The 20777-nt window shown below is 42.7% G+C and overlaps 1 protein-coding gene across 1 annotated transcript in view; it reads right to left on the minus strand.

Moving 5' to 3' along the window:
* MAN2A1 (mannosidase alpha class 2A member 1) overlaps positions 1-7848 on the minus strand; it is a 114832-nt gene extending 106984 nt beyond the window's left edge. The window contains exon 1 of the mRNA XM_040089981.2: positions 7692-7848. Within this exon, the coding sequence (XP_039945915.1) occupies positions 7692-7826 (135 nt within the window). The 5' untranslated portion in view covers positions 7827-7848. The remainder of the gene's footprint in view (positions 1-7691) is intronic.
* Positions 7849-20777: the final 12929 nt, after the last annotated feature.

Raw genomic sequence — 20777 nt, forward strand, 5'->3', positions numbered from 1 at the left:
CCGCACAAGGTGGGAAGCCCAGTAATACAATAAGAGTTCAACATATTTCATTCTGAGGAAGTAGAGAATGTTTAGTTTCTCCTACTTAAACACTGTACATTGCAGAAAAGATGCTAGTTGGAACTTTCATTTCCTGAGTGAATGCCCACTCCTCTAAATGAAGTGGTTTCAAGAGACCACTAGTGATCACTTCATCAATAAAAAGACAAATAATTGAAGCTCAAATAATTGAAGAGGGAGTAGACAGAGCCACAGACGGGGAGATCTCATAGAAACAGGTAGGCAAGGAAGAAATCCAGATTAGAGACTTCTGGTGTTACATCAGCTAGAATTTGGTTACTTGCATCCAGACTCAGCCAGCAACCACTGAGTGCTTGGTTCAAAACAAGCCAGAATCCATTCCCTTTGTCACTGTCCTGGGGTGACTGTGTATCCCCAATCGTCTGTTGGGTGCAGGGGGGGAGGGCAAGCGCGGTTTGTTTTTCCCCAGGAAAACTCTGCTCATCGGAGTGACCTTGAAGCGGGGGAGTTGGAACACGGCAAGACGAAAGAAGCTCTGTTGTTTTTTTTTCCCCAGCAGTTAGTTAGTTTAGTGCTAGCGTAGTTAGACGCTGTAGAATAGCTGAAGCTTTTTGCCTTTTTTTTCTTTTCTTTTTTTGTCTTTTTTTTCCTTCCTTTTTGCTTTTTTTGTCCTCTCCTCGGAACTGTTCCAACCTCTCCGGACTAAGGACCTGGGGAAGCACCGGGGGCCTCCACAGGGGATCCACCCCACCAAGACCAGCCCTGCACATCTCCTTTTCTCCCAGCGTCAGCAGAGACGGAGCGGTGGAGCACAGTGACGACCCTCAAGAGGAGACTTTCTTTAAGTTTGTTATCCCTCCGTAAGCGGCACGAAGCTCTTGTCATCGGGTATTGTGCTGGGAGTGCTTTGCCTGTTTAATAAACAGGTTTTTTCCACTTCTCTCTGAGGAAATCTTTTTTCCCGAACCGGTTGGAGGAGGGGAGGGGGGCCCCGTGGGAGGGTTTCTCCCAAAATCTGCCTGAAACCACCACACTCACCCACATGAACAAAAAAGGAGACCACAAAGGAGCTGTCAGTGTCCTGCATTAGAGGCTCTGGTGTACCAAAGGACCACGGTGAATAAAGTGGAACACCACAATGGACAGAGCTCTCCAAAGTATTTGGAATTCGAGGTCATTGCCTATACCGCTTCACCATAGTAAGCAGAGAGGAAACTGGACACAAAGACTCATTTTCTGGCTCCACTGAACAACAATCATCAAAACAGTTTTCTGCACCCGTCTTACCAGTGACTATATCCAGGTACATCTGTAGAAATCACATGCTATCTTTGCCAAAATAATTATATAAATTCTGATGAAATGCCAGCTTATCAATATGGTAACCAAGAGTCATTCTCTGTTCACTATCAGAGCACTGTACAGTGAACAGAATATACTAAATTTTCAACTAAATGGTCACCTCCTGCACAGAAAAAACAAGCAGGTAAAAATTAAAAATACAACCCAATGCACCATCAAAGCTTAATATTTGAGTAGACTGTTTCAGCATATATTCTCTTTGCAAGGCAAGCTATAGAACAAAAAAGCATACAATGTATCAGTTAAAGGACAAATCAAGGTTTGAAAGCTTTGCTGATCCATGCAGAGGACTTAGGCGTATTTGTGACAATGGAAAGAACATAAGAAACCTTGTTAGTAATTTCCTGCCTTTAAAGTACTATTCTAAGAAAGCTCACTTTACAGAGACACTGGAATTCTTCTGAATTAAGTAACTACAAATGTCTGTTCTCTTAAGAAAATGAGAAAGTTCTGATCCAAAGATACAACAGCCTGACAAATAAATTTAAAGAATTCCACATTTTGCTTTATGACCAGAGGCAATAGCAAGAATGTTTAAAGTACTATTACACTAGACTTATGTTTCATGCCATTTGCAAAGACAAATATAAGGCATGCTGTTAGGGACTAGTTTTGACACCACCATTAGTGACCTGAAGGCAAGGAGAAAGAAATCTAGAAATATTCAGTTTAAAGTCAATTAAACTGAAAAATATTCACTACTACTGTTACTGATACATTTTGTGTTCATCTCCTTGTTGATTCTCCTCCCTACCCTAAGCTGAATCTTTATGTAAATGTCTAGCAGTACAAAAGTGAAGCACAACTTAAGCACATTAAGAGTAGGAACTTGAATGGTTCTTTTCATTCAAACGAGTCAAAATGTACAATAATGTGCTAGACAAAGAAAAGCTCAAGTAATAACAAACTAGAAAACCTCTATGTTTAGTTTATACGTTTAAGTTAGGTAATGACTCTAGGTAGCAGAAGGATGTGCTCAGTTACAGTCAAGAGTTACTGTTTTGTAGACTATGTATACATTTTGCTCAACATTTCACACCAGAATTAAAGATTGTAATCGAAGGAGACTAATAGCTTCTGCTTGACTGCTGCTTAGCCAGAACTTTACACAAAATGAATATTATGAAAACAAAGAATTATTACTGACCTGCAGCTGCTCCTCCTCTGCAAAGTACTAGAAACTCAACAGAAGGAATCCTAGATTTTCATTATTTGCACTTAAGATCATTTCCACGGCATTCAAAGGCTTTTAGATTCTGAACTTATGAAATGTTGTTAATAGGAATTTGTTTGTTTTTTTAAATAAGTCAACATGTTTCAAATCTGGAAAAATTGATTCCTTCTGTGGATTTCTTCACTCAGCACTCAATCTCCTCTGATGCAAAATGCATAAGAATGCTAATAAAAGTCACTGTGCCTAGAGTTTTTCAGTGCTCAGAGGCCAAAAAATGAGTACTTCAAAATGATGCACAAACTCAATTACCAATATTCGCATCTTAGAGAGACAAATAAACATTTCCTAAAATATCTGATCATGCTGCTTACAATACTTCTACAAGCAGAAGTCCTGCTCCTTGTTATATAACAAAGGTCACAAAGCTCCCTAATGAGCTCATGGAAACACACCCTTTACTAAGAACATCCAGCATCCAAACACATGTATCCATATTATATGTGAATAATTGATTTCAGCTACTTCATTATGGCAAGGTATACAGCAAAGCTTTAGCTTTAGCTGGAAAAGATCTGTGGGGCATGGTACCTACCAAGCATGAGCCCAATGGAGACTCAGGACTGACTGAAGGCAGAGCTGCCTTACAGTAAGGGAAGGGCTACCTCCACAGAGCCCTGAAGTAAAGCTTACCACACAGATCAGAGAACTCTGGTGTTTCTGCCTTGTATAACCACCACTTCCGATATTTTTGCTGGAGTATCTGATGCATTGTGTAGATGCCTTGAAAGCATGAATCCAACAAGAAGTTTTAGCATTACCCACTGCCAGCACACTTAATGACTTGCTGGAAGAAACAAAAAACAAAACAAAACACAACAGCCAACTACTTATAGAGAAACTGAACTTGATCACCTCTCTTTGATATAGTGAGTTCATAAGAGCAGTTAACATATGAGATGAGAGTATGCTTCAAATAATGCTGGTCAGAGAGGGAGGGGGAAGAAAACACAGATGAGGCAAAGAGATCTTATTCAAATAACAGTTGCTTAGGAAAAAGAAAATTGTAAGCACGGTAGTTGCTATATGTTTCTGCTTTGCCTTTTAATAAACTTTAAAGAAAATAATAAAGACAAAATTAGGCATTCCTTGGTGCTGGTCTATTTACCTACCAGAATCATAGCAGGCTTGATTTTCAAAAATATATTTCCAGAAACAGTATTTCACACAGTGAAGAGATATTGTCCCAGAAAAGCTAAACCAAGCCATATGAAAAAGTGGTTAGATGAAAAAGCTCAAGTTCAAAGCATTACTTGTCAGGTAGTGACAGAGAATGACTCAATATGATGCAGTTTCCCCTTGCTTAGCCAAAAACTTCACTACAAATTAACTTTCATTATAAGACTACACAAAGAGCATACATTTCTGATGCACACTATTACAAACAAACCCTCCACTTTTTTAAAATTTTTTTTTTTTTTTTTAAATCTGGACTTTTATTAAGTGCCATGCATGCTTAGGTGAGACACTAGAATCAAAATAAATACCCCACAAGCTATTAGGTTAACTATTTTTATTCTTCTATGAGTCCAAAATCCAGAATAGATTCATATGGGATTATCAGTATCTGGTATTCATCTGTATACAACAGCACAAGATCTACAAGGTAAGCTTCTTATGGATGTCTTCTCAGACTTGATTTGAATGTAGCTTTCACTTAGTAGTCATCAATTTAGCCCAGACATCATTCATATGTGACACCAGCTGCACAGTGTCATAGGACTAAATACCACTTTGAACCTTCCTCAACTCTGCAGTCACACAAGATTTCTGAGAGAATATTGTATTGTGCTAACAAAAACAACACACTCAGCCCTTTTTCCACTAGATTCAACTAGAAGAATCTTACAAAATGATCTGAACACACAACTGGTACATTAATAACCTAAAAATGCACCTAAGCTCATCACTGCACAATGCTGTAACACGGTTCCTAGCGTTAAGACATGACACTAGAGCTCATCATATTCTGATATTTGTCCTGAGACAGGAGCATCCCATTGCTAGGAACAGGCTCAGATAGACAGAGGATGTGATATGGTCATCACCAGAATAATATATATCTGACAAACAGGCAGGATCCACAAAGATACCTGCAGGAGATACAAAGAAGAAGACAGTAAGCCTTGATCTACATGTATTGTAGGTACTCACTTTTCCCCAAATTAACAATGGCTTCCACTGATAAGGTGGTAAATCACTTTAACTAAAGTTCTATTATAATTGCCTTGATGCCACCCTAGCATGGATAGGTGCAGCGAACACTCAAAGCGAAAACTGCCTACTGATGCCAGCTTTTGCAACACAAACACCAAAAAAGACACAAACTTATTGCTGTGTCCCAAGCCAGACCATGAGTTCTGTTTAGTACCACAGTGAAAAGTATTTAAATATTTGGTTAATGAGAACATAAAGCAGTCTCTCTATGGATATTCATCCACCTTGGGAGAACTAAAAATTATTTCTGCAAGACATTTTTCTTGGTGTCCTGAACTTTCAAACTAGTAAGCAAGTTCTCTAAGGACACTCTTGACTACACTGGCCTACAATGAGAAGTCTGAAAGAATATTGAGCCTGATGCAAAGTACCTTGAGACCACACAAAGAGAAGGTATCTTACTTTGGAAAAAGAGTGGTAGTGAAAATGAAGCAGCAGTTCTAATAACTTATTTTACTACTGGCACTAGTTACCATGACATTTTAGGTGATTACAGCTCAACAGGAACTACCAGCTGAAAAATCCCATCTCTTGTTCTGGTAGAATGCTTAGAAGCTAAACAAGGGACTGCTTTCAGAAGTACCCACTTCTCTGAGCTAAGCGTAAGCCACGTAAGTCAGAAAGAACAAACTAATCAATGTGCAACTTCCGGGACATGAAAGGTGACGTGTGTTGTTACCAGAGCTGCACAGAGAAACGGCAAAGCAATGCTGCCAAATCAGAGAGGTATATGAAGTGAATCAAACCAAAAACATCTGAAAGGAAAAAAAAAAGTCTTCATTCCTTTTTCTAAGCTAAAAATTCTGACCGTTGTCATCGGAAAAGATTATGCATTCTTAAATTGACAGTCTGTTGCTATAATTTTTACAAACTAAAACAGCCTCAAGGGTTTACATCTGTGGCTAGTTTCACTTAGAGTACTTTGAGCTCTGGCAACACTGTACTGATACAAACAACTTTTTGTCAGCTGCAATAGTATAGAAGTGTTTCTTTCATATATTTCTGGAGGCTTCTATTCCACTTGTTCTATTTTGCATTTATTTTAAACCAATGTTATAAAACTCTGAAAGCATTTGCTAGGTGTCAGAGGTTTCACAGTTGTAACAAAGTGAAACATTTCTGTCATAGGCAAAGCAAAAGGAAATGACAAAATCATATGAATTTTAACTGTAACTGCCTCAAAAGACAAAGCAGTAAGAAAGGAAAAGGTAACTTTCACCCAAAGGAAGGGTCAGTGATAGGCAGAAGTTTCTCCAGTGAAAATCAGAAGCCACAAAGAAATCTAGGCATTGAAAAAACAAAGAGTAGACACTGACAGACTGTTCTAGAAGACCAAGGGGAGGGAGGAGGATGAAAGAAGAAATGTTTGTCTCCAGCTGACTACACCATCTAGAAGGAACAGGCCTGAAAATGGACTAAGGTACCAAACCCATGGTCACAAGAGGTAAGACAATGTTACCCCTCTGACCAAGATTACAGTGTAGAACAGGAAGAGACTGGACTTCAACTGTGACAATAGAAGACAACACACATCTAATAAATCTTCCTTGTTCACTCAAGTATTTCAATCCAAAATCTAACACTGAAAATAAAAACCAACACCCATGGATGAGCTTTCCTGTTCCATACTCTGCCTGTATTAAACTCAGCTAGTGGAATAATGATAGATTGAGTGACTTCCTCACATAAGATACTGCCCATATCCCCAAAGCAGCACTTGTACTTAGCTGTCACAAGAGCAGCATGCGGCATTACCCTCCTGCTGGAGATACACGTTGAACAGACACAGCAGCTGTAGCCAGCCTTGCCTTGGTTCTCTTCTCTTCCTTTTATTCTCTTCCTTCCTGCAAAATCTAAAGGCTGACCTCTGAACTGTAACTTGAAGGAATAAAGGCAGAACAGATCTGCTCTCTTTCTTTACATTTAAGTCGAGGTTTGTGTCTTTATCATTAAAAAACTATATAAAATTATTACTTTCACATTGAATGAAACAAGCGGTTCTAACAGAGAGATAATTGTTACTTTTTAACTAAGTTTTTAGCGTTCTTTTATTCATTTGAAATCTCACTCCAGTACTAAAATATACTTTCATTCGGTTTGTTTCCAATGAAAATGAAAATCAGTACCGTGTAAGCATAAATGGGTTATAACTTTGTATTCTCTGTTGTGGGGTTTTGCTGAGTTGGCTTTTTTTTTTTTTTTTTCTATAAGAACACACTGCTGTGTATAGCCAGCAGTATTCTGCAGTTCTGCACAGCAAACTATGTCCTCTCCGAAATTCATGTTTCTTCTCATGAGCAAGCATTCCTTATCAGAACACACCCACGACACACAGGTTTTAAACTTGGCCACGCAGGCAACACAGGGAAATGAAGAACTGAAGAACTGGGTCGTTTAACCATGAGGAGCAGTCGGGTCAGCCAGTTACAACTCCAAAGCACAGCTCAGTGGAAAGGAAAGCAGCCTGCAAGTTAGCATTCCTCTAAACCTACCTGTTGTTGACAAGGCTTAAGTTCCGAGTTCTCAGCTCTCCCCGTCCCGCCCCCGCACCCCGTTCAACCGCCCGGGGAGCCGCCACAGCCGCAGGGCGTCCCCACCCCGTCCCGTCCTGCTGGGGGAGCCCCGCCAGAACCCGCGCTCGGCTGTGCCGTCTCCCGCCGCAGCCCCGCTTCGGGCCGGCACCGGGGGGCTCTGCTCGGCCCCCGCAGCCGGTCCGCTCAGTCCCCGCGGCCGCCGCGCCTCATCCACGCCGCGCCTCGGGGCATGGCCGCGCCAGCGGCACGGCCAGGAACAGTGATAGCGGCACGGCCGCCCTCTCCTCCACCTCCGCCCACCGCGCCCCGGCCTCGGCCCCACTCACCTTGGGGAAGGTGCCCTCCCGCCGGGGGCTCTTCGGGTGGTCGAAGTGGCCGCGGTCCAGCATCAGGTACAGGGAAAAGATCACAACGCAGAAGACTGCACTGCCGAACACCGTGAACTGCCGGCTCAGCTTCATCTCCGCGGCTGCCGGGCCGGCGCTGCCGCCGCCGCGCTGCTCCCGGTCGCGGCCGGTGCACGCGGGCCCCTCCCGCCGCCCCGCGATCGGAAGCGAAAGTTCTCCCACCGCGGCGGTGACCGCAGGGGCTGCCGCCCCCGAACCAGGGCGGCCCAAATCCTTCTCTGGAGAAGTACGAGAAGTTACCCCCCGCACCCCCTTCCTCTGCCCGCCTCGCCGAGGCCGAGAGCCGTGTCGAGACCCCGCCGGGGCGACTGAGAGGAGAGCCGAGAGTTTCCGGGAGCAGCGCGAGTTCGCGGGCAGGAGGGCGCCCAGCGGGGAAGCGGCGGCAGCAGCACCGCCGGGCCGACCAAGCAGTGCTGCTCCCGGCTCCCTTTTTCCTCCTTCTCCTCCTCCTCCTCCGGCCGCCTCACCAGCTGCTGTACTGCCCGTCGTAGACGGCACGCGACGTCAGAGTCTGTAACATCCTCCCCCGGCCGCAGTACTACTGCTGCTGCCGCCGAAGCACTCGAGGCCGCAGCGCACAAGCTCCGCGCTGAGAACCGCCGCCCGCCGCCGCCGCCGCCGCCGGAGCGCTGCGTCACGGGCGCAGCCCCGCCCCTGCTGGCTCCACCACCGCGGCGTTCGAGGCCTGGGGCGAGCTGTGGCCGTTGCCCCTCCTCTCTCCGCGGGCCGCAAGAGTTCTTGCGGCTGCCCTGCCCCCGGCTCGGCGCGGCGGGGCTCGTCCGGAGCTGCCCCGCGGCCGCTCGGAGGTGCCGTGCAGCGATGTCCCCGCTGCGGCTGCCGCCGCCCCGTCGGCGGTCGGTGTGCGGCAGCCTCCGCTGCGGGAAGCGAGGAGGCTGGAGGAGGAAGCGAAGAGGAAGGGAGGGAGGGCTGCCTGGGCGTCTTTCTGCCCGCCCCTCGCGGCGGCTGGGGCCTGGAGGAGAAGGGAGTGCGGGGCGTGGGGAGGCCTTCGATTCCGAACGACCCCGGCATCAGCGTTGTTCAGTAGAGTCCCGTCCCCACTTCTGTGGGAACCCTGTTGTCCACTAGCACCGTTAGGCACGTTTGTGAGCCGCTGCCAAGGTCCAGCTTGGGTCAAGCTTTTCTACGTACGAAGAAGTGGAATGTTTCACGGCGCTTTCATGCGAAGTTCCTACAGGAGTGGTTCACAGCTGAATAGGACGGTTCATGGAAGGCAATTCACATTGTGCTCTCTGGTAGCTTTTAGCTCCTAATTTTTACAGATTTAATATCAGCCTGAAAACGTGCATGTATGGCGTCTGCTCCTGGCCAATATTTTGAAGAACAACTTAAGATGCGTTGGCTGCCATTGAGAATTAGGCACATCCTGGGAGTATGTTCTACCATTGTGTGTGCTTCTTTATAAATGACTGTCATTGAGACATACACCTGTGCCTTGAAGTCAGGATGTATGTGTTAGCACCACTATTTTATTTTATTTTGCCAAGAATATCATCCTCTTTCCCGCCCTGCCTGTCCCCTCACCCCCAATTGTTAAAACTGTGATAGTACACAAAAATTTGGCCAATAAATTTCAGTGGATCTTTGCACGAGCCAAGAAGCTTGTATCACTGCTAAGTTTTCCCATGTTTAGAGCTTTCTCTAATATCTTAGAGAGCATACTTCAAAGTTTGTTTTTTCATAATTTTCCATTTCTCCCACTGGACAACAACACTGAAGTGTGGGATTCCATCTTGGAAGAACAATAAAGGACTGCTGCAGTCACTGGGTATGGATGTTAAGACCTACTCTAGTAGCTGAGGGAAAGGGAATCTCAGTCCATCCATCTCTTACTGTTTTGATGCCAGGGCCAACAAGAGATTCTCAGGACCTAGGGAAGGATGGCAGGTCATCAAGAAAGCTCCTGAAGGGCAGCATAAAATAATTCCAGCCACTCTGGACTGCAAGTCAGCTTCTGGTGGTGGGGAGGGCAACTTATATGACTGTGTACATGAGTGTCTAGTCCTATTAGAATGCATCTCACCTGTGTGCAAATCTGAAGGAGAATGGAAATTGACTGTGCATGTAACTCCATCTGGGGATGGATGAGGAGCCAACCAAAGGCTCTTCAGGCTTACAGGTCAGAATTATAGGGAGGGTAGGGGCAGGTTACATTACGATGGGGTTCTGCAACAGGCTGCCTAACCAGGAAGACCAAGGAGATGAGTCCCTCCCCAGACAGTGAGGAACAGCCTCATGTTCACAAGCCCTGTGTCCTAGGGTGACTTTATGATGCTTGTATCCCCAGTCATCTGTTCTGTTTATGATGGATACTTTGTTCCGTACCTTTAAGACTAGTTCTGAAAGCGAAGCAGGGAAAAGGAGAAGCACGCAGTTTGTTTTGAGAAACTCTGACCCCTCCACATTCTGCTCCTGGACTGTGTTCATCTGAAGCACAGACAGTGGGATAGAGATCTCCTGTGCTTTTAGTTAGTTTTAGCTAGCTGAGGCAAAGAACTGGATTGTTTTTTTCTTTTCCTTGGGACTGTTTAAACCTGTCCTGGACTGAAAAACCCAGAAGAGTACTGGAAGTTCACACCTGTGGTGCACCAGGGCCCAGGACAGCATTTTTCCAACGCTGGAGGAACTGATAAGAGACCGAGCGAGCCGAGCTACACCTGCAAGGATTTTCTGAGTTTGCCATCTCACTTCAGACGGATGAGAGGTTTTATTGTTTCATATTGTTCATTCTTTATACTTGTGGACACTTTGTTAAAGAAATAGTTTTTTCCACTTTTCTATGAGCAGGTTTTCTCCAGTTGGGGGAGGGGCCATTTGGATTTGCTTCCTAGAGGACCCTGTTTGGGGGATTCCTCCTGAATTTGCCCTAAACCAGGACTCCCTGGTCCTCACAGGGGACTTCAGCCAGCCCAGCATCTGTTGGAGGAGCAACACAGCAGTGCACAGACAATCCAGGCATCTCCTGGAACGCCTTAATGAATACTTCCTTCTCCAAGTCATAGAGCAGCCAGTGAGGAGATGTCCTATGGTGGACCTTATTCTCACAAACAAGGAGAGGACTGGTGGGGAATGAGAAGCTCAAGGGTTGCAGTGATCATGAAATGCTGGTGACCAAGATGCTTGGGGCAATGAGGAGGGGGCCCTGCAAGTTCACCACCATGGACTTCAGGATAGCTAACTTGGCCTGTTCAGGGGTCTGCTTCTTAGAGTATTGAGAGGAATGAGATTTGTCTTTACAAAAAGCCCTTTGTCTGCTGGTAGATAAAACTAGCACTGAGAGATAAGTGAAACAATGGGAAGGATTCTACTGATTGATGAATGGAAAAGAAGATACTTGCCTTTACAAACAAATTGTAGGTTTGTTTGTAAATGAAATTGAATATTGAAAGATGAAAGCAACAATGGGGAAAAACCGATAAATCCCATAAAAATTAAGAATTAAGGGGGGTTATACATTAAAAGGGGAATCTTAGGCATTTTGGGAAGTCTGTACCTCTCAAGTACCTCAGCCAATGAGGAAAGAGAGAGGGAAATGCAGCCAGGAAATTAGGGTAAAAAGGAGGCTGTGTCCTCCGAAAAACTGAGAGACCCCAGGGGAAATGCCCCATGGCCTCTCCCTTTATTCGAATAAAGTAAAAGGACTCCTCTGTCTCCTTTTTGGACATAAACCTCTGGTGTTCGTGGATTAATTTTCCTAACAGTATCATGGCATAAAGCCCTGGAGAAGGGCACAGGGAACGTGGTGAATAGACCAGGGCCACCTTTTGCAAGCTCATGAGCAATGCATCCTGTCTGGGTTTGGAAGACAGGTATCTGCTAGGGAGGGGTGCGCCCTCTCTAGGAATGGGGAATTCAAATCCCCTCTCTCTAAGTTATTATAATTTAGAAAGTTAAAGGAGTTTTTTCAGGCAGAGGTATGGGGAAAGGAATAACAGTTCTTTACTAGTAAATAGAACAAGACAAACAAACAACAACTACAGCAATAATAATAAACAGAACCAGGAACCTCAAGGGGCTTTGTGAAACAAAGCCCAGGGCAGTCTGATCTCTTGGGCCCCCGAGAGCACCAAGCTGGAACGGTGAAAACTCCCGGGCTGGTGGCTGGAACGGTGGGGGTTCCCAGCAGGCAAAGAGGAACATCCCAGCAGGCAAGGGGGTGTCCTGGCAAAGTGAGCAGTGCTGAAGAAGAATGGCTGGACAGGGCTGGCCCAGCTCCAGCAGGGCAGGCGAAGGGGGCTCCAAATTCCTGGGCACCCCAGCAGATGAGGGATGGTGTTAGAATTCCCAGAACCGGACTTTTCTGTTGACAGTGGACTCCTCCTGCAGCAAGCAGCTCCTCTCCACATCCCGCGCCCCCCCCCACCCCGCCCTGTCATTTTCCCTCCCCCAAATTTCGCATGATCATCTACCTCCCAGCCACATCTTTCTGTGTTAGTCAAGTACCCGCTAAGTACCATCACTTTGTTTCCTAGTAACTTATGGGGAAAAATTCTTCAAGACAAAAAGGAACAAATCTAACCCCCAACACATGCCAACAAAAAGGAAGTTCAAGAGGAACCCACAGGAGGTCTGCATGGATGAACAACGAGTCTCTGGAAACTCGAATACTATAAGGAAGCCTATAGAGGGTAGAAGAAAGGTATTCTGGAGAAAAACAGAATTAGTCTGAGTACCCAGGGATCAGTTAGAGAAGATAAAGCACTGGTAGTATTAAACTTAGCTAGAGACATCAAGGGCAAAAATAAAAGCTTCTATAGGAACGTCAGCGGTAAAAGAAAGAATAGGGAAAATGTGGGGTCCCCTCCAGAAGAATATAGAAGATTACCTGGGACATGGAGAAAACTGAAGTACTTAATGACTTTTTTGCCTCAGTCTATGTCCTAAAGTTAATTCGTGTTAAAAAGATGAAAAATGTAATTCAACCCCTATAAGTTTTGTTTCTAATCCAGTATGCTAAGAGTTAACTCAGACGAAAGCGGCCAGGAGAAGGGTACAGGAATTTCTTTTGCCTGAAAAGACATAGGAGGGACACGAAGAAACCATGATTGGAATTACCAGAAAAAGAAATACGAGGATCCCTCTGCCGGGAATCGTTAAGGGGAGAACAAAGACAATGGGAAGAGGAGATGAGAGCCCGGAGAACCAGATGATTACATCAGATCGATATCTCATCCATCTCCTCCTGAAATTAACACCTTCACGCCACACCTGGATTCGACCATTAAAGGCATTGTCTTCTCAAGCAACCCTATTCAGAATCACCAGAACTGGAACATGACTGTCTAATGAGGCTGCCTCGGAAGAAGGAACCTCGGAGTCCCGAGTTTCTCTTAGCGATCCAGTGTATAAAAAGAGACTGCTCCAAGCCAGAAATGTGAACTTGGAGGGTGACATACTGGCTAAGTGTGTTACTGTGTTCACCCAGCGCCGATCCCGGGCTCGATGCTGTCCTTTTAATTGTGGCTGTCCGAGACTGTCATTCTGTCTCTCAGTAAAATTCCAAAATTTTGATTTATCAAATTTGATGAATCGTATTTATTACAGCAAGTGACTCCAGCCTCATTGCCCGAGTCACAGAAAGCAAAGGCACGGATAGGTAAAATGAAGAACCACCCACTGAAGGAGAAGATCAGATTCAAGAATATCTAAGGAAACTGAATTCCAGTTCAGCTGAAAATTATTTCCATGGGTTTTGACGAGTGCATCCACAGGCCCTGAGGGAACTGGTGGAGCAAGAGGTTAAGCCACTGTATTTGAGATGTCGTGATGGTCAGGTGGAGTTCCCATGACTAGAAAAGGGGAAAGGTCAACCTCATTTTTAAAAGGGGAAATAAGGAAGAGTCAGTGATCTGCAGGCCAGTGAGTCTCACCTCAGCACCCAACAAGATCACAGAGCAAACCCTTCTCAAAACTATGGCAAGGTATGTAGAAAATAAGGAGATGACTGATAGCCATCATGTCTTCACTAAGAGCAGCTCTGGGAAGAAGGGGTGTTGGTGGATGAGAAGCTTATCGTAACCCAGCAATGTGAGCTTGCTGCCTAGAAAGCCAAACATGTCCTGGGCAACATTAAAAGTATGGCCAGCAAGTCTAGGGAGGTGCCTCTTCTCCTGTGCTTAGTTGTCATGAGACCTCACCTGGAGCATTCAGTGCTGGGACTTCCTGGAACTGTCAAGGGACAGCCACAAAGGTGGTCAGGGGGCTGGAGATCTCACCTCCAGAGAAAGCTGGGGCTGTTCAGCCTGGAGAAGAGAAGGTTCCAGGGAGACCTTATAGCACCTTCCTATACCTAAAGTGAAGCTACAAGAAAGCTGGAGAGGGACTTCTCACAAGGTCATGTGAAAAGGGGGACAAAGGGGCATAGCTTTAGAGTAACAACCACATAGTTGTTAGGTGGTTAAGAGAACAAATGTCATATCCACAGGCCTTTTGAACACTTCCAGATGGGCAATTCCACCACTTCCCTGGGCAGCCCGTTCCAATGCCTGACTGCCCTTTCGGGGAAGAATTTTTCCTTTATATGCAATCTAAACCTCCTCTGGCACAATTGAGGCTGCTTTTTTCTTGTCCTGTCACTTGCCAGGGAGAAGACATCTGGCCACAACCTCCTTTCAGGCATTGTAAGGAGTGATAAAGTCCCCACTGAGCCTCCCTTTCTCCAGGCAGAACAGCCCCAGCTGCCTCAGCTGCACCTTACAGGCTTGTGCTCCAGACCCTTCATCAGTTCGATTGCCCTTGTGCTGCATCCTTCCTGCCCCAGTTTGATTTTTTTCACTAATGCTAAGCATATGCATTCTTAGGAATCAGACTTAATACAAATGGATGTAGGGACAGACAATTCTTCTTTTTCTTAAGAAATTTAGCTTGTCTGGGCATGCACTCCTTTTTTTGTTGTTTGCTGCTTCAGTAGCTTTTCAAGTTCTGGATGCAATAACCTGCATTTGACAAAGATGTAATATTAAAAGAACTTAATTTTGATGTTTCCTCAATGTCATATCAATCACTTTTTATTTAAATACAAATGAAAAATAAATCAGGAAATGGTTTAGCACAGCCTTGTGACATACTATCAGCATCATGCAGCAGTACTTGCTAGTCTTTGCATTTATTGTAGGTGTAAGGCCCCAGACTGCAAAAATCAATCCACTTTCCAAGCATTCAGGCCATTCTGCTCTAAAGTATTAGAAACCAGTGAAGGAAGATAGGGCATTGCTTTCACCCACATTGAATTTATTTGCTTAGGTTTTATATATAACTTGATGTTAAATGCTCATGGCTTAAGAATTAGACTGCATTGACCTAGTGTACATTTTGAAACATTCTGATGTATATTGATCACGAAACACTATATAATAGAGTGGAGTATCATGCAATTAGCCAAGCTTCTTGCATTTTCCAAACAGAACTGCTGCAGAGAGTTGATTTTTATAAGGTGCTTGTGTGTGTGTATATATATATGTATATTCTTTTCCATACAGAACTTGCCTCCAGCAGCATTTAGAGGCATTGTTTTAAATATATGTTTCATTTATGTCTTTGTTTAACAATATATAATTTAGAAAGGGAAAAGTAGTGCAGTGCTTCGCTTTTAAAATCAGAATGTTGAAACTATATGTCTGCAGAAAGTTAACACAGAAATTGACAATCAATTACTTCTGTTATCCTTATAGTCTCAGTAACTCAATCATTGTATTAATCTATTATAGGTGGCACTGAACTATAAAAGCATAGACTAAAACAGTGCAAAGTGCAAGTCTGCGAAGATTCATATATCTCTCTTTCAAACCCAGCAAGACCTTTTTTCTTTCTACAAACAGTGCTAATTATTGTGGTATTTCTTTATGAGACCCAGACGACTGCCAATGGCAAAAGGAAAGAGCCTGCTCTCTCACCAGCAGGATATCATGGCTTTATTCTGGAGTCCTGCCCCGCTGCCTGGAGCTCTTTCCCCATAGCTCGCAGGTGCCAGAGAGCGCTAGGCTCCACCCATCCCGGGGCTTTTTCCCCGGGGGGACGGGCCCAGAGGCAGGGACAAGCCACTGCCCAATCAGGGATAAGGTGGGAGTGGAACAGAGTTGCCTTACATTCCAGTGTGGGGGATGGGCGTGGCTGAGCAGGGACAAACCACGTGATACAGTTAAAGGGGAACAGGGAAAAAACATTACAAATCCGATGAAACAATATAAACCCAATTAATGCATTACAACAAATCATACTTACCATACATCCATTCAGAACTGTGTGATCCAGCTCCCCATGTGCTGACACCTTTTCCAAGCCTCTTAAACTGTGTAAAGGATGTTTTCCTTGAGTGCTGAATTAATTTTTCCTAATGGATGGCCAGCTTGCCCACCTACTGTAGAAAAGCCCTTTTCTATTGGAGAACTTTGAATTGAACAGTCCTGCCGAAATCTTCAATGGGCAAAAATACCTGGATTCCAAGGGACACAGAGCTCCACAGCATGTATTAATTTACTGAGTACGGCATGACAAAAATCAAAAAATTACCTTCAAAGATCTTAGAAGATGTAACATGCCACACTTTGTTAAGTCTGGCTAAATGTGTGTTATGAAAACTTCTTGAAGTTATTACAGACTAATAACATGCCATTCTATAACAAGGAATGCTCAAATCAAATTGTTAAATACCAAACAGAAAAAAAATTATTGGACAAGGCTGTTCATTCATGATGAATCACAACATTATGCAATGTATCAATGTATTTTTGCAAAGCAAAAGAATGCTTTCTTCCTTTGCTGAATACTACTGGATTCTATGTAGTTTCTATTTGTTCACTCAGCCATGTCTCTAACTCTTTCGCTATTCCCTAAAAAATGAGAATACACAAGAAAAAAAAAATGAACTATGAATATGCTATACATGTATTTTATTCTCAAAATAAAATCTGATTCAGGCCAAAGCAGAGATCAGGCACAGACAGAGAAGCTCCGGTAAACAATGCAGCATTTGGTCTAAGAGTGAAGTATAGGCTTAAGGAAAGAAATTCTTAATATTTTTTGGGAGGGAGTACTTGCAGAGTCATTCAGCTCTTAGGAAATACAATCATCAGTGCTGTTATGTAATATTGGAGTTGCACCCCCAAAACTGATATAGTCAGTTTTCTGCATCTCTAAGTATCCCAAAAGTACTAAGTTCCATCTCTAAAAAGCATAACAGAAGGGAAGTATTGAATTAAAGACAGAGAATATAGCATTGTCCTAATTATTCTCCGAAGTATCCACAACTGAGAAACCATTCTGGGAACTGCAAATATTTAAGTGCATACATAGTCTAGGGAGAATAAAGCAACAACAAATAGGTGGGGATAAAGTTCTGCTTAGCAACATCAAGCCAAAGAGCAATGTCTCAGATATGTCATATGAAGTTAGATAGAAATATCAGTTTCATTTTCTAACTAACTAGTATTGACGAATATTAAAAAGAAAAGAGTAACAAAAATGCCCATCAGGGCAGCAAGCATTATAATTTAAAAAAAAAAAAAAAGTTGCAAGTAGAAAATTAGTAATATCCACTTCAGAAAATCTATTTTGTGTTTATAAGTCTAGTAAGATTGTCAACCAAACTTACCTTATGTTTTGCTGTGATATATTTGTTTAAAATACAGGCTTGAACATTTGACTTAGCCTCTAAAGCACAAAAAAATAACAAAATATCAGTCACCTACATTAATGCAAAGATTAAATACATTACAGACAAGTTTTGATCTTTTTCAGGATTTACCTTGGGGATAAAAAAAACCCTAATTATTATGGAACATCATTACTGCTCTTATGCATGTTTTGAATCCACATGTTTGAAACCATGTGCTCTAAGAAGGAAGCCAGGCATATCCACAGCTCTCTCTCACATTGTGCAGCAATGGCCTAAGGAGCCAGGATGGTCCAGAACTACATTTGACAGTGAATATTGTACCATGTTTGGGAGTGATGCCTTGGAATATATGGGAAAGTGCAATATCACGACCCACCTTAATAGAAAATAATTGTTCATTTCTACAGTCATCGTAGATCTTTATTTGAAGAGATGATTCACTGCAACTCCAAATGCAAACAACCCTAAGGATATGGTAGATATTTCTATCATTTAATATACAAACTAATTAAGTCACAGCATGTATACAATCATACTTTTCCTGGAATAATGTTGACAATATGGAACAATTTGCATATGTCTGTTGTTGCTTCCTGCCTATTGAAAATAAAGCTTCAAATTGCAGAAAAAAGTATGGTGTATTTTCAGATGACATTCTGGTTCTTATTTTTTCCTTTGATCTCTTTCCAATTCAACTGAAAATTATATTGTGAAAAGAATATTACAAATCAACTTTATCTTTTGAAAAATGCTTTTTCTCTTTGTTGATACAGTTGACTATAGGAAAAAGGTTACCAAAAATTGTCATTAATGTCTGAGGTCTTTACAAGACAATTTAAAAAAAAAAAATTGTAGACACCCCAACTATAAAGAAATTACAAACAAAAATGGGCAAAAAAAACCCAAACATCACAACATATTCCACTATCTGTATTTCTTTTGACCAATGTAATCCTTCTTGTCTTCCTAAGTTACCCTAAAAATTCATAAAATGTCTAGCTTTTATTATGCACTCACATGTATCTCACAAACATTCTAAAGATTAATTCTGACTAAACAACTAACTGTTTAGTATTGTCTTGGTTTTGAAAGACAGTTGTCTGCCAGGGAAGGCTAGAGCCTCCCTTCCATCCAAATTATTATAATTTTGCAATTAGGGGCTCTCAGGCAAAGATGTGGGAAATAGGAGTAACAGTTCTTTACTGGGAATATTTAAAAAAAAAAAAAAAAAAAAAAAAAAAAAAAAAAAAAAAGGAAGATACAAATGTAATAGTACAAAAAAAACAAAACAAAACAAAACAAAACCAAACAAACAAAAAACAAAACAAAACAAAACAAAACAAAAAAAAACAAAACAAAACAAAAAAACAAAAAAACAAAAAAAAAAAAAAAACCAAAAAAAAAAAAAAAAAAAAAAACACAAAACCACAAGCAAGGAAGCAAACAAAGAGCCTGGAAAAAAACCTTGACAATCAGGGATATGACCTGGCACCCTGTTGATCAGGGTGTTGGAAGCAGTCCAAATAAGTCCTCCTGGAGTAACAGGTGTGGTTCTGTGGAGTAGAGATGGTTCTGTCAGAAGTTCAGCGGTGATGAGATGGGTCCAGTCTTCCTCCAGGAGTCCAGTGGATAAACAGGATACCTTGTGTCCTTCAGTCCCAGATTTTATCTAGATTTGGCTCCTCCCCCACTGGGTGGAGCATCTCACAATGGGATGATGGACTGTGTCATGTCATTGGTGGGCCCTAATGGGCCATTATCAGAAGATATCCCCCTGGAGGATGGAGGGGTGGTGAAAGAGATAAGAAACACTGCTCCACCTGGTTTTAATGGCTGGGCCATTATCAGAAGGCATCCGCCTCCCTCCCCCCTGGAGTAAGGAGGATAACACATCTCCCAAAAAACAGCTTTCAACATATGAAATAGAATACACATTTTTATGTTACATAATCCAATACAAGTATCAACTAAAATGATAAAGAGCCTATCCCCACCTTCCCCAAGCCCCCCATATAGAAGGGAAGCGCTTCCCACACTCTGTGGCTGCTGCTCTGGGTTATTTGGGGTTGAAGGAGGTATTGGCATCCTCAATGCTTCTTAGCTGGCTGAGATTTCAACAGAAACTTTTGCAGTAAATGTGTGCATTTGTGTGGGCACTATATTCAGTGAACACCTGAACAGTAAGAAGAATAATGAATTTTATCAAGATGAAGACGCTGTAGTATAGTATAAAACAGAAAGAATGCCCATTACTGTATCGAGTACCTTGCAACCTCTTCTTATCAGGCCGTTCTTGATTTAAACTGATTTGCAATATATCCACCTCTGGCAGCAGAGAGATAGATGGCTTGCTAAAGGCTACTGGGCAGCAGCGCCCCTGTGCAAAATCTCTGGAGGGTGCTGAGGTTACCTTGAAAATGAACAAAACCCCCAAACCAACAACTTTACAATCTGGAACATGTTGCAACAAGCTCATATGACCCTTGCAGTATATGACCTACTTTGTGGGGAGGCACAACACTCACAACACTTGGTTGCATTATTCCATTATTTCTCAACACAGTTGAAGGGGCAGAAGAGGGGGAAAAAAAAAATAATAAAATCCAGCATTATTTATGCAGTTCTGGTGAATATGGCCCCACAATTCCTGTGGTAGTTGCATGAAGGAGGAATTTTGTCACATGATGTCCCACAGTTACAGCATTTTAGAAGTTTAGTTTGAAACCCAAAAAGTAAAGGTAGGAGGAGGAAGTGCAGCTGTTCTGTCGACAGCAGAACAAGTATGACATAGTTTCCTATAATTTTGATCCTTCTTCTTCAAGTAAAGAACAAGCACTCTATTTTACAGTGTGGCATTTATTAACCTATATTTTCCCTGGGATAAGGTATCTTTAAATAAGCTGATAAATAATGTTAAGTAAACTGTGAAACCTCTGCAACAGAAGGGCATGAATTAGATATCTGTCTTGTGTGGTTAAATGGTTGCCCATTTTTATTAATTCTGCAAGACCACAGATCTTTTCTGTAACATTTGTTTGATATTTTCTAGTTGTTTTAGAAGTTATAGAAGAGACAGGACAGATGAGCATTCTTACAACTGAACTTTATTTTTCATCATTAAATAAGGAATGGTGCTGAAATTTTTGAAAAAATATTGACTTCTGTCATGTAAAGATTTATTAAGTGTAGTGTCCTTCACCACCACAGCAAAGAGTATTGTAAACAAGTATTCATAGAAATGTGTGCTATCAAGTATGGCCACTATCCTCAATGCAAGGGGTCCTCAGATTATTATGAAATGGCATTAAGCAGAAATCGCTAAGTAGTTAAAATAACATCCTGACATCTTCACTTTTCTTTTGATGATGTTGCCT

The sequence above is a fragment of the Hirundo rustica genome, chromosome Z (assembly GCF_015227805.2).
Source record: "Hirundo rustica isolate bHirRus1 chromosome Z, bHirRus1.pri.v3, whole genome shotgun sequence".
NCBI lineage: Eukaryota > Metazoa > Chordata > Aves > Passeriformes > Hirundinidae > Hirundo > Hirundo rustica.